Source organism: Sus scrofa, chromosome 10 (assembly GCF_000003025.6).
Source record: "Sus scrofa isolate TJ Tabasco breed Duroc chromosome 10, Sscrofa11.1, whole genome shotgun sequence".
NCBI lineage: Eukaryota > Metazoa > Chordata > Mammalia > Artiodactyla > Suidae > Sus > Sus scrofa.
Genome location: NC_010452.4, coordinates 7846384 through 7859852, shown reverse-complemented (window position 1 = coordinate 7859852; position 13469 = coordinate 7846384). Strand labels below are relative to the sequence as shown.

The window sequence follows — 13469 nt, the reverse complement described above, 5'->3', positions numbered from 1 at the left end:
GAAAGGAGGGAGGGAGGAAGGGAAGAAAGGAAGGAAGAAAGAAATTGAATGGGTAGATTTTCACTTGGTGGATTAAACAATACATAATATTTACCTTCCCTCTCCCCAACTCCAAATACATGGAATATATGCAAGAAAATAATTTTGGATACTTAGCCGAACTGAAATCCAAGAACGCATACAATAGAAGTGGAAGCTCAAAATTGAAGTGGGTAGATGTAAAGCTGAGCCAGCCTGCAAGGTGATCAAGAACAAACTGAGGCTGCTCCGTCCGGTCCCCATAAGTGTCCACAGGAAGGTGGGGGGGGTTAGTAATAACCCGGTGCTGCGGGGAGGCACACCACACTGCATAGGCAAACCAGGAGTGCTAAAGGAAACAGGGTTCCAGCCGTGCAGATTGCAGCTGCTTGAACTAGGGAAATAAAAAGATTTCTTAAGAGAAATCAGAGAGCAGGCCATATGAGATAAACGGCCTAAAATCCCACTACCCACATGGGCTAGGATTTCCACACCTGAAAACTTTCAACTACTACAATAAAACATCCTTGAAACAATGAAACCTTCTGAGACTGGCAGAGGAAATGGCTTTGCAAGAACATTCCATAATTCCAGGCACACGAGACCTTACCAGAGTGGCCTATATGAGCTCACAACCAAAATTCACAAACTCTAGGAGGAAATCAACTATAAGGAGGGAGACAGAAGGCAGCCAATAAGAGAGAGAGAAAATTTTCATACTAAGAACTGTAAATGAGAACATCTGAAAGAGACTTCAAGTCTAGTATGTTTAAAATCTTTAAGGAGAAACTAGAAAATAGAAACTGTAAGACAAAGGCATATTTTTAAAAAGGGGGGGGATGGAGTTTTTTTTAAAGAGCTCAGTAAAAAATTCTAAATGCAAAATAATCACTGAAATTAAAAACTCAGTGAATGAATTCGACAATAATTAAAAGAGAGAAATCATGAACTGGAAAATAGATATAAAGAAATTACTCCTAATATAGCACAAATATGAATAAGAATATATAAAATAAGATAGAAGGCAAGGAGGAAATAAGATAGAAGGCAAGGAGGAGAGAATGAAAACTTCAAATATGCATCTCACAGAATTTTTTGAAAAACAATATAGGAATCAGAGACAAATCAATATCAGTAATGGCTGAGGCTTTTCCTACACCAAAAGAAAACATAAGTCATAAAATTAAAGCAGAATATCAGATATAAAGCACTACAGATTTTTAAAAATCTTAGATACATTGTGGTAAAATAATTAAAAATCAGAGATGTAAAGAAAAATTTAAAGGTATTGGACAACTTGTCTTCAAAACATTAGCAGTTCCCGTCGTGGTGCAACTGAAACAAATCCTACTAGGAACCATGAGGTTGTGGGTTCAATCCCTGGCCTCACTCAGTGAGTTAAGGATCCGGCATTGCTGTGAGCTGTGGTATGGATTGCAGACACAGCTCAGATCTGGCATTGCTGTGGCTCTGGTGTAGGCTGGCAGCTGTAGCTCCGATTCAACCCCTAGCCTCGGAATCTCCACATGCCATGGGTGCAGCCCTAAAAAACGGCAAAAATAATAATAATAATAATAATAATGTAACTTTATCAACAGAATATTTTGTTCACCAGCAACAATTTAGCACATATGGTAATAAAATACCATCTTCAAAGGCTTGAGAGAAAATACTTATCATTCCAGAATTTTATAGCCATCTCTACTATCATTCAACAGACAGTATAAAATGGAGTTAATTTCAGACACATAAAACTGAGTCTACTGCTCACATAGCCTAGTTGAAAGAACACCAAAGGATAGCCTTCACCAAGTAGAAAACTGAACCCAGAAGGAAGTAGTGTGATTTAAAAAGTTACAGTGATAATGAATTAGGGAAACATGTAGACAAATAGAAATATGTGTTGACTCTTAAAAATCCTAAAGACATCACTCTGGAGCACATTTTATTGAGGTATAATTGATACATAATTTTATACTAGTTTCAGGTATATAATATAATGATCTTATATATTGTAAAGTGATCAGTATAATAAATCTAGTTAACATCAATTTCCTTACATAATTAAAAAAATTATTTAATTTCAGAGGAAGGTAAAAACCAAAGTACTTGACTTCCATAAAAATGAAAGATAGAAAATGAGAGGAGGGAATCAGATTTAGCGTAATCTACGTTTTTTATATATACCTTCCAAATAAGAATGGGAGGAAAAAAGAATTTAAAAAACTAGGTCTGTTAATAGAAAGAAAAAAAATGAAGCAAGTAAAGGAATGATACATATCATTTTTAAGTCAGGATTTAAAAAATTAGCCGATATATAAGTTATCATCGGAAATGAAAATAATGTATTAGAGAAGGAACTATAAGATTGAAATAAACATCCAGATGCCGCTTACAAGAGAAAAGTTAAATTTAAAATGATTAGTATTAATTGTAATAAGGAAAAAACACTAGAAAACAAACATCAGTGATGAACCATATATGTCAACTTTGTATTAAGTTCAAACAACAACTACAGCAGTTAAGTAGGCATGATGCATATATATCAATATGATTAGACTTTAAAACACAATGTTAAGAAAGAAGGTTCAATTGTAGAATATTTATATACAGTAAGATAGCGTTTACGTAAAATTTTAAGCAGTCAAAACATTACATGTTGGTTTTGGATACACAGTAGTAAACATGGAAAAACACTAGCTGAATACATTTATGCCAGACTTTGCATATGACTGCCTCTAAGTATTTGCCATATTAATTTCTATACCTTTCTGTATTATTTGTAATTTCCCCACCAAAAGGAAAATAGGATGAGTTAATAAAAGTAAGATATAATTGAAAAATAAATAAGAGCATCACAACAATGGCCACATTGGAAAGAGAAAAAAAAGGAAAAATAGGTATGCTTAAAACACAGAAATGTGTATTGAGAGCAGGCTTAAGAAAAGTGGTTAAAATGGAAACAAAAGAAAATAATATATGTAGAAAAAACCATTTATTGAAAGAGGCAATCAAAGCATGGGCACTCAGAGGAGAAGTGCCTGAACTCCAGCAACGTTGGTCAGAAGACCACATGTGAGCAGCGATACAAAGGGTGATGAGTAGTTCACATGGTCGATGAGAGGCTAAGAGGACGGCAGGTGCAAAATCTTAGAGATTTAAGGAAATGTGATGCCTTTTAAAACTGACAAGACATTCAATACGGGTGGACACAGGAGGACAAGATGAGAAAATTTACATAAGGAATGTTAAGGAATGTGAATCTTATTCTAAAGGGAGACCTTAAAGATTTGAAACAGAGAAAAATGATTTGAGAAATAGCTCTCTTAGCACTGTTTTGAAGAATGCAAAACCAGAGGGAAAGATGGTTGTTAAAAAAATAGATACTTTCTCAAGAGTCCTAGCAAGACATGATAGAAGCCAGCACTCAAAGGATGGGTGATTGGTGGAGGGCTGAGCAATTTCTGTGGGAAATCGTGGGAGGGGTAAGAATATCCAGGTTAAAAAGTGAGTACATAAGTTCAATTGCCAATAAAGTTGAAACTCAGGAGCAGAAAGATCTGAGTCAAACATGCATGAAGCTAAAAAAAAAGTTTACACAAACAACAAATTAAAATTTATGTATAAAATGCAGAAACATAAAACAAGGTGAGAGATGCAGGAAAAAATTACTAATATAACTGTGGATACTGCATTTTATAATAAATACAATTTGGTCTTCATCCCTGTTTTCTGGTACACAGCTCCCCCAAACTTGGAATTCACCCAAAGCCATGTGTCCCTTTGGATGCTAATGAGATGCTGGTGGCTGGTTACCAGGGTACCAAATCACATGATTAAAAGACTGGACTCTTCAACTCCACCCCCTTGACCTCTGAGAGGAGAGAGGGGCTGGAGATTGAGCTAATCACTAACGGTCTGTGATTTATTCAATCATATCCTTCTTGCACCCTTCCATAGCAAACTGGCCATCTGGTAAATAAACAGTTTTCCTGAATTCCTGAGCCACTCTGAGGAAGAGGTCCTGGGCATCTCTGATTTGTGGGCAAGTTGGACATCAATTATGGGGGACCAGAGGACCCACCACTTGTGATTGGCATCTGAATCACAAGCAGGGGTGGGGGAAATAGTCTCACAGAACCTGAGTCCTTAACGCGTGGATCCGGTGCCGTCTCCAAGAAAAGAGCATCAGAACTGAGGCCGACAACTGCTTGGTATGAAAAACCCATTTGGAGACCAGAAGTCTTGAGTAGAATGTTGAGTAGACAGAGAACAGAGGGGAGTTTTTCCTCCTCAGTGCAGTAACCCCCATGCCATGTAATCTACTCATCTGATAAATACAGCAAAAACCTGATAATGAGACCTATAAATTGCAACACAAGACGGAAACTTAAAACTAATCAAGGTGACAAACGTGGATGTACGTATCCTATGCAAAACACTGATATAATTTAGTAAAAATTCAAGAGAACAATTAACAATGAATGGCCCAGCTAGATATATTCCTAGCACGCAATGGGTTAATATTAGTATAGCTATTCATAAAACTACATTAATAAAATACCTTAGTATCACTATTAATAAAAATAGAACAGGTCAATGAGCCAAAAAGGCAAACCACCATTTATAATGATTTTAGCAGATGATAGAAAAGCATTTGTTTCCTTCAACTTCTGTTCTGGCTTAAAAACTCTTAAGAGCGGTAGAAATAAAAAGAGTAAGTCTGTAACATGATAAAGAAAACTAGGCTAAACCAAGCTGTCAGCATGGATACATCAGACCCTCTAGTGATTAGAGATATTCCAGTAAAATCAGGAACAAAACAAGGATCAGTGGAAACCACTTTCCAAACCAGGCCTTTCCAAAACCCCCTCCTGCATGTGTGTTGCTCTGAGGACCGCCCCTCGTCAGGGAAGGGACTCAGGCTGAGCAGGGGAGGCCTGTGAGACACCCAAGCGAAGGACACACTCTCGGGTGGGGAAGGTGCTGGACTGGCACCTTAAGAGCCTTAAGAGCCTACACGCCACACCCCAGGCCCAGCCTGCTCAGATGCTCTTGCTTGCGTGTTCTGCTAGCCCTTTCCCTCTGACAAGCTCAGGTTTGCCATTTCCAGCCAGTCCACTCTCAAGAACTTTAGATTTCTTAAGAAGAAACTAAATAGCAGTTCCCTGCCGCCCATGTGGCTCTGAGTTTTCCAGCTTCTCTCCTTGACTAAGGACAGTTCCAACCTCCCCAAACCTTTATTGCTGTTTCCAAACAAATCAGCTTTACGAACTCCTCATGCTTCATCTCCAAAGAACAGACCCTTTTATTATTTTTAATTTAATTTAACTTTATTTTATTTTTAGGGCCGCACCTGTGGCAAATGATCGAAGTTCCCAGGCTAGGGGTTGAATCGGAGCTGCAGCTGCCGGCCCAGCCCAAGCCACAACCGCAGCAACACGGGATCCAAGCCGCATCTGAGACCTACCCCGAAAGCAGTGCTGGGTCCTTAACCCACTGAGGGAGGCCAGGGATCGAACTTGCATCCTCATGGAAACTACGTCAGGCTCTTAACCTAGTGAGCTACAATGGGAACTCCAAAACTAGCTATTTTTAAAGTAAAATGAAGACAGTACCTAGAGCTTTGTGATAAAATTGACTGAATAGGCTTGCAATAACTTTATCTTGCATAAATCTACAGACGACATCAACCTAATGCCTAAATCCAGGGGTTATCTTTCCACGTGTTTAAAGAGATAAAAGCTGACAGTAAAGCAGTCCATTTTAATATCTTCCATAATATTTGCTTCTTTGACAGGCAAGTTCTTGCTAAGGAGCGTTACCTCAAAACACATCAGAGGCTTGTCATACTTAAGGCTTCATCTACGTAGTCATCTTACAGATCAACCCATCTCAAAATGAGGTCATTTTCCTGAAATTAAACTATTTGCATAGGAGCAAGATAGCCCTGCCACACACATAAATAATCTAATTTACAGTCAAGAGTACAAGATATTTCAAAATACAACAGCCAGAGTTCCTGTTGTGGCTCGGTGGGAAAGGATCTGACTAGTATCCACGAGGATGCAGGTTCGATCCCTGGCCTTGCTCAGCGGGTTAAGGATGGGCATTGCTGTGAGCTGTGTCTCAGCCTGCTGTAGGTTGCAGACGTGGCTTGGATCCCACGTTGCTGTGGCTGTGGTGTAGGCCAGCGGCTACAATTCCGATTCAACCCCTAGCCTGGGAACCTCCATATGCCAGGGATGTGGCCCTAAAAAAAAAAGACAAAAATAAATAAACAAACCACAGCCATACATGTTTAGAGTAAACAGTAGCATACCTCTGTTATCAATAAATTTCCGCCTAAACGATCCCTGTTTTAGGAAGTATATGATAATGCTCCACATCCACTGTCATGAGCACACTCGCGGTTATAGACACTCACCTAACGGCTTCATTGGTCTCTGAAACAGCTTTCAGGTACGCCTTCAAATAGTAATAATTAAAGCAGTATTTCCGAATCTTGTAACCTCGCCACCGCCTCTGAATCTATGGCAGTAGGTAAAAAGATAAACTAGGTCAGTGAACACTGGTAGGAAAAACATTAATAGTTCCTCAAAACCAACGTGGTGATGGATGATAATGGCCATCAAATGGTTTTAGGCTATTCCACGAATATAACCGTATATAAAGTTGCAAACACAGGTTGTGCTCCTCGACTTACGAGAAAATATTATAAAGGCAAGAACATACTGTAGGTTATTGTAATTTATGTCTTAACGTATAATTGTTTACAAACACTGAGTGTGAAATAAACTACTGAATAATAAAAATCTGCTTTACCAATTCCTACACCAAGTGGATTTGTTTCATTTTTTCCTAACCAACTGGCCTGAAGATTGTATTTAATCTCATTGAAATCAATGTTTTTAATGGGCTTTTTAAAGTTCCGTAGTATTAAAATCACTAAACAAAATGTTATATCTTCATCATGAGATCTTAATACCTCCTTAATAATAATAGGTAACATTTATTGAGTTATTATATGTGGGACACTATTCTAAGGGATTTGTCTGTATTTAGGCATTTAAACTTTAGAACACACCTAGGAGGTAAATACTCTCATTTACAGATGAGAAAACTGCTGAAAAGAGAAGTTATTCAGTTTTCCCATAATTATACCACTATTGGTGATGGGTTCAGGAATCAAATTCACACTTCAGGGGCCCATTCTCTAAACCACTGCAATACAGAACGGTGTAAAGGAACTGCGATTTTCACTGAACAAATATTTTTTTCTGTTTAAGGCATTTTTTTAGATGAGAGGCATGTTGCAGGCCTAGGAAAACACACTAAAGTGGGCTGCTAGATGCCTTAAAAGCCCCAGTAATCATGAGGACCAGTCAATCTCTTTAAACTTTGCCAAGACAACCTCTATTAGAAAAACTCAAAACAAAAATTGTACAGATCCTAACTTTGTGGAACACCAAAAATCTATAAAATACTTCTTTGAAGGATTAGAGGAAGAGAAATAGCAAAAATTGGGGGAAAATGATAACTTAGCCTTGCATAAAGACTTGACTTCATTCTCTAAAATTTTCCAGCAGTTTATGTATATTTATGAAGTATTCACATACTATAAAAGATTCTCTTTTTAGATACAAAGTCCTTCCAATATTTTGCATAGTTAGGTAGGCTGGGAACATGTATCTTCATTAAACATCATTTTTTTTTCCCATAGGAAAAAGTAATTAATAAAAAACTGAGCCTTAGTCTATTGGATTTTATCCCAAAAGCCTACATTTTTTTTTTTAAACTAAGTAGGTTGAGTTTAAAATTTTTATAACTTGAATGCTGGATCTATAAGAATACACATGAAAAAATGTTTTACTTGAATTGTGATCCTTGATCTTTGTTTTAAAATATTGGTCATTTAAAAGGTACTTTACAATCTAAAATATTAAATGTGAACAAGTGTTTTAGTCAACCTCCTACTAGGAGAATGACTAAAATAATTGAAGATATGCTAAACCACTTATCTTATTATTCTTACTGTAATAACAATTAAATCAGAGAAATTAACTCTAGAAATTAAAACTAAGTAGAATAACAAGCTAATGTAAAATGTTATAGAACTGTCTAAACATTCTTCAAATGATCTTATTTTAGAGATTAATTCTTTAACTAAAGAAAAATTAATTTTTCTAAAGTTCTATACTCAATTTAGAAATTATCTCCCTCTAATTCAACCAAAATCATGTTATGGGTGGCAAATTGATATAAAAACCCCTTTCTGAATAATCAGTTGGAATATGAATACATATATAAATCATACATGCAAATAATGACTACTTTCCTGGCTTATTTAATATAATCATTACAGTATCATTCTGAGGTAGAGATTATATTAGCCTTCCTTGATAGAAAGGGAAATTGACACTTAGGTTAAATAAATGCCTAAGGTTGAATGGCTGGTGGAATGGCTTCACTTGTCTCAGCTTACTTTTATTGCTTATACAGTAATAATTGTTTTAAAGACAAGAACACTTGTAAACAAAAGTACTGACAGAAAATCCATCATCAACAATAGAAGTGACTCAGGAAGCATGGGAAAATATTTACGATACCAAATAAGGTTAAGAGATGGACTACCCATTTATGAACACACTGTTAAATTCTAAATAAAATAAGATTAAATGTGTCAGAAAACAAAAGACGCAAGCTGGAGCACTGAGGAAAGAGGGAAGATGGTGGTTTACGATTAGGTCATAGCAGAGTAGTGGGTGTGCCCACTTTGAGAAAAGCTGAAGGGGCAACATCTGAAATTGGCTGAAAAATCTGTGCTCACACGAAGGGAACTAAGAGAAACCAGGCATGGGCCCCTTCCCACTCTGAACTGAGCAGCTACTGGAAACAGCATCAACCCCACCCAGGGAGTCCACAATTGTGCTCTCAGAGAATCTTTTAACACCTTACTCCCTAGGCATCTACCCAAGTGCATGCTACAATTCCTTTCCAAGACAAATCCTGGTATTCACAACTGGGTATTAGCACTCACAATACATAAGTGATGGTTAAGGTAAATTAAAACTTATCCCTACTAAAGTATAATCAGTCAGGCTTCAAATGGCTGTGTCAGAGGCGAGTGAGTAAAAAGAGCTGGAAGAAACCGGGCATTTGAGTGGGTGAAGATGCCGCCGTCCAGGGAAGGAAAGAGTCTAAGAACTCACAGAGACCCATGAATGTCCAGGCATTATGCGAACTGCCAACTCCTTTAATTCTCGGGGTAACCTTGTAAACAGGGCGTGATCTCCATGCTAAAAATGAAGAAACTGAGGTTAAGTACTTCGCTTGGGGTCACAGCAAAACCAGTAAAAGAGTAAATGACAGAGTCAAGATACAAATCCAACTGTCTCCTTCCAAAGCTCAGGCTCTTCCACTAAAACAGCTCACGGACATATAAAGAGAAAGAGGGATGTGCACTCTTTTTAATTTAAAAGACACCATTTTCTTAGATTATAGGGAACTCAGTTTAACCAAGATCTGATTGATGTAAGATACACTATGACTGGCATTCAATGATACTTCCCATTATAGGAACAAATGGCATCTTAAATTTTGCTAAATTTCCTGTTGATATCCCAGTAGTATTTTGTTTTGTTTTTTAAAGTACATTTAAGATAAAAGATGACTTTTTTTTTGTCTTTTTAGGGCTGCACCTGAGGCATATGGGGGTTCCCAGGCTAGGGGTCAAATCGGAGCTGTAGCTGCCAGCCTACACAACAGCCACAGCAACGTGGGATCCAAACCACATCTGCAACCTACATCACAGCTCACTGCAATGCCAGATTCTTAACTCACTGAGCGAGGCCAGGGATTGAACCCACAACCTCGTGGTTCCTAAGTAGGGTTTGTTTCCATTGCACCATCACGAGAACTACTAATGTTTTGAAGCAAGTTGTCCAATACCTTTAAATTTTTCCTCACTTCTTTGATTTTTAATTATTTTACCACAATGTATCTAAGATTTTTAAAAATCTGTAGTGCTTTATATCTGATATTCTGCTTTAATTTTATGACTTATGTTTTCTTTCGGTTTAGGAAAAGCCTCAGCCATTACTGATATTGATTTGTCTCTGATTCCCAGATCTGAGCCGCATCTGCGACCTACACCACAGCTCGCAGCAATGCCCAATCCTTAACCCACCGAGCGAGACCAGAGGTCAAACCCGCAACCTCATGGTTCCTAGTCAGATTTGTTTCCGCTGTGCCAAGACAGGAACTCTGAAAGATGACTTCTGACAACAACAATCTTATTCATGTCAAGGTGAGTGGGTTATGACTTCAAAAAAATAAAAATAAAAAAATAAAAAAGCGAGTATTCATGTCCTTCAAAGTAATTACCCACTTTCAGAAGTGATTGGTATAAAACAATTATTGTCATTGATCAGCTCTGAACAGATAATTTTAAACAAAGTCATTGTGGGCTCAGCAGATTACAGCTTGTTAACGGGCAAGTTCTAAATGACCTCTTAAGCTAGTCAAATCAATGATGCATATTCCTCATTAAGTAATATCAAAATGTAAGTGGTCTTATAAATAATGTTTATTTTAAGCACTAAAATAAATGGCAAAACCTTGATATATCAAAAGCCATCTGTTCAGAGAAAAGATTCTCCCTCCACTGGGTTTATTATTGTTCCTCAAAATTCATAGTAATCTTAATATTATGAAAAGAGAGAAAAAAAAATTTCATCGCTAAAATTGAAATCAACCATGAAAGACAAATTCACTGATAATAACCTACCTAGGACTAATGATCTAAATGTATATGAGACCATAAAAATACGACTCTTGTTCATAATTATACTTTTACTTATTAGAATGTTCAACATTCTAGAAGACTATACAGTGAGCAGAGAAAAGCAGGTTTACTAAATTTTCAAAGATAGGGTGTTTAAAAACAGTAATATCAAAGTTTTTAGGAGTTCCTGTCGTAGCTCACTGGTTAACGAATCCAATTAGGAACCGTGAGGTTGTGGGTTTGATCCCTGGCCTCACTCAGTGGGTTAAGGATCTGGCATTGCCGTGACCTGTGGTGCAGGTTGCAGATGTGGCTTGGATCGGGCATTGCTGTGGCTGTGGTGTAGGCCAGTGGCTACAGCTCTGATTAGACCCCTAGCCTGGGAACTTCCATATGCCGGGTATGCAGCCCTAGAAAAGACAAATTAAAAAAAAGTTTTCATTCTCAGTATCACTGCATTATCATGTCTCACACACACACACACACACACATTTTTAAATCAGATGTATATTTTTTAACTAGATATTTTTATTTAGCTGAAGAGTTTGGATGATTATTCCCTATGAAATTACTTCTCTTTAATATTGTTTCCTTACTCTGCCGGACTTTATACCTCCTTTCCCTATATATTTCTTTAATTATTTCACAAAAATATTGGTCCTAGAAGTAGAAGGAGAGAAGAAATAATCTTTAACATGGTGATATCTGCCTGTCATCCTGCAAAAGCTAGGACTTATCTAGAGGGTTCCATGCACCCCCATTCTTTAGGTTGACATTTGGGGATAACTTCCGTCTGAATTAGACTGTGTCTTACTCATTTTGTATTCCTAGAACCAACATAACATCTAGTATACAAGAGAACAGAAGTATTTTTTTCCTGAATTATTTTACCTATTTATCTTTAATTTTGGAGTCACTATATTTTAAATATGAAAACACATTTATAAATAGGTTAGGGGACTGAGACAGGTCCATATATACCTGACACATATTTAAGCATTTTAAATTTAAGCCACAATACAATCTTTTATTATATTTTTCATACTTTAGCTACACGTGGGAAACAAAAGAAAATGGTAAGTTGATGCTTTGCGTTAGATTGATATTCGTAAATAATATGTTTTACTACATAAATCTAGAGTTCTAAGAGGAAAGAGCCAATGAAGTTATGCTTATTTTGAAAATAGGGTTTTTTTTTTTTTTAAGTGATCTTTCAGTCTGATGGTCCTCTTGTTATTACAGTTCTTGTTTTCCTTAAAGTGAGGAACTCTCTCTCTCTCTTTTTATCTTTTTAGCTCTACCTGTGGCATAGGAGGTTCCCAAGCTAGGGGTCAAACTGGAGCCACAGATGCCAGCCTACACCACAGCCACAGCAACACAGGCTCCAAGCTGCGTCTGTGACCTACACCATAGCTCATGGCAATGCCGGATCCTTAATCCACTGAGCAAGACCAGGGATCGAACCCGCGTCCTCATGGATACTAGTCGGGTTCATTAACTACTGAGCCACGACGGGAATTCCAGAAAGTGAGGTTTTCTATCTGAACTAAAATGCATCGGGGCACTAATTTCAAGTTAGATCATTCGAAATAATTTCAATAACAAAGGAATAGCTGAGACTCTCGTGGTTCCAGCAGAATACCATTAAGTCAGTATATGCGACTGATCAATAACATGAACAAGTTTGCCAGGGTGAAAGCAATTCAACCTGAAACAATCGATTACATCTACAGCTCTTTAAAACTCTGTAAGTTTTAGATTATTACCATTTCATATTCTTCATGGATCTTTAAGAATGAGAGGGAAATGTTTGATGGAACATACTTTTTAAGAGACAGTGCCAAGACACTACACCTGAGCACTTCTTGAAATCTGCATTCATGTGATACTATTCCAGTTGTCTTGGGACAGGCGTACAAATGAAGACCCATGACCTACGAGATGACCCAAAGGAGGCTTTCCAAAGGCATTACGAGGAGTCAGTGATTCTCAGAGAGTTTACCTCTGTTAACTTCCAAAGTCTGTGCCGGATTATAGAGCCTCATTAAATTGAATTTATTGAAGACTAGCATATTCTAAGGGTTCGTGTACAAAGAGAGGGATCTGCAGTTGAGAAAACAGCAGTCCTAGTAACAATTTTGTGGAGCTTCTAAAGGTTTAATGAAGTTGGACATCCCTTTTTTTTCCATGAATGTTTCAGGGTGCAAAACAGGCATGGTAGAGGCTCCAATTACAATTGAATTCAGATCTCTGGGTCACAAAATTCTATGGGCTCTTCACCTTTGACTCCAAACAGGAAAGAAATGACAGATTGTCTCTTTCTCTTTTATTATTTATTTATTTATTTATTTATTTTTGGTTGTTGTTTTTGGTGGTGCCCAGGGCATGTGGAAGTTTCCAGGCCAGGGATCGAACCCATGGCACAGCAGCAACCTCAGCTGCTGCAGCGACATCGGCAGATCCTTAGCCAGCTGCGCCACAAGAGAACGCCGACAGATTCTCTTTTATTGTTTGCTATGTCCTACACAAAGATCCATTTAAAATTGTAGCAAGAATGGTGTTTTATGTGAGGTGAAGATGGGTGACACATCCTGATGCTAACAAGAGCAACAGGTGAAGAGGACAGCTTGAATGTTCATTTAGAAGGTGCGGTTCTTCATCCCCA

The 13469-nt window shown here is 37.6% G+C and overlaps 1 protein-coding gene across 6 annotated transcripts in view; it reads right to left on the bottom strand.

The window, feature by feature from the left end:
• SPATA17 (spermatogenesis associated 17) overlaps positions 1 to 13469 on the bottom strand; it is a 323445-nt gene that overhangs the window by 261040 nt on the left and 48936 nt on the right. For 4 of the 6 annotated variants that reach the window (XR_002336102.1, XR_002336105.1, XM_021063977.1 and 1 more), the window contains 1 exon segment: positions 6446 to 6549. Coding sequence is in view for 2 of the 6 variants with exons in the window: in XM_021063977.1 (XP_020919636.1) it covers positions 6446 to 6549 (104 nt within the window). In the remaining 4 variants the exon portion in view is untranslated. 6 annotated transcript variants of the gene reach the window in all.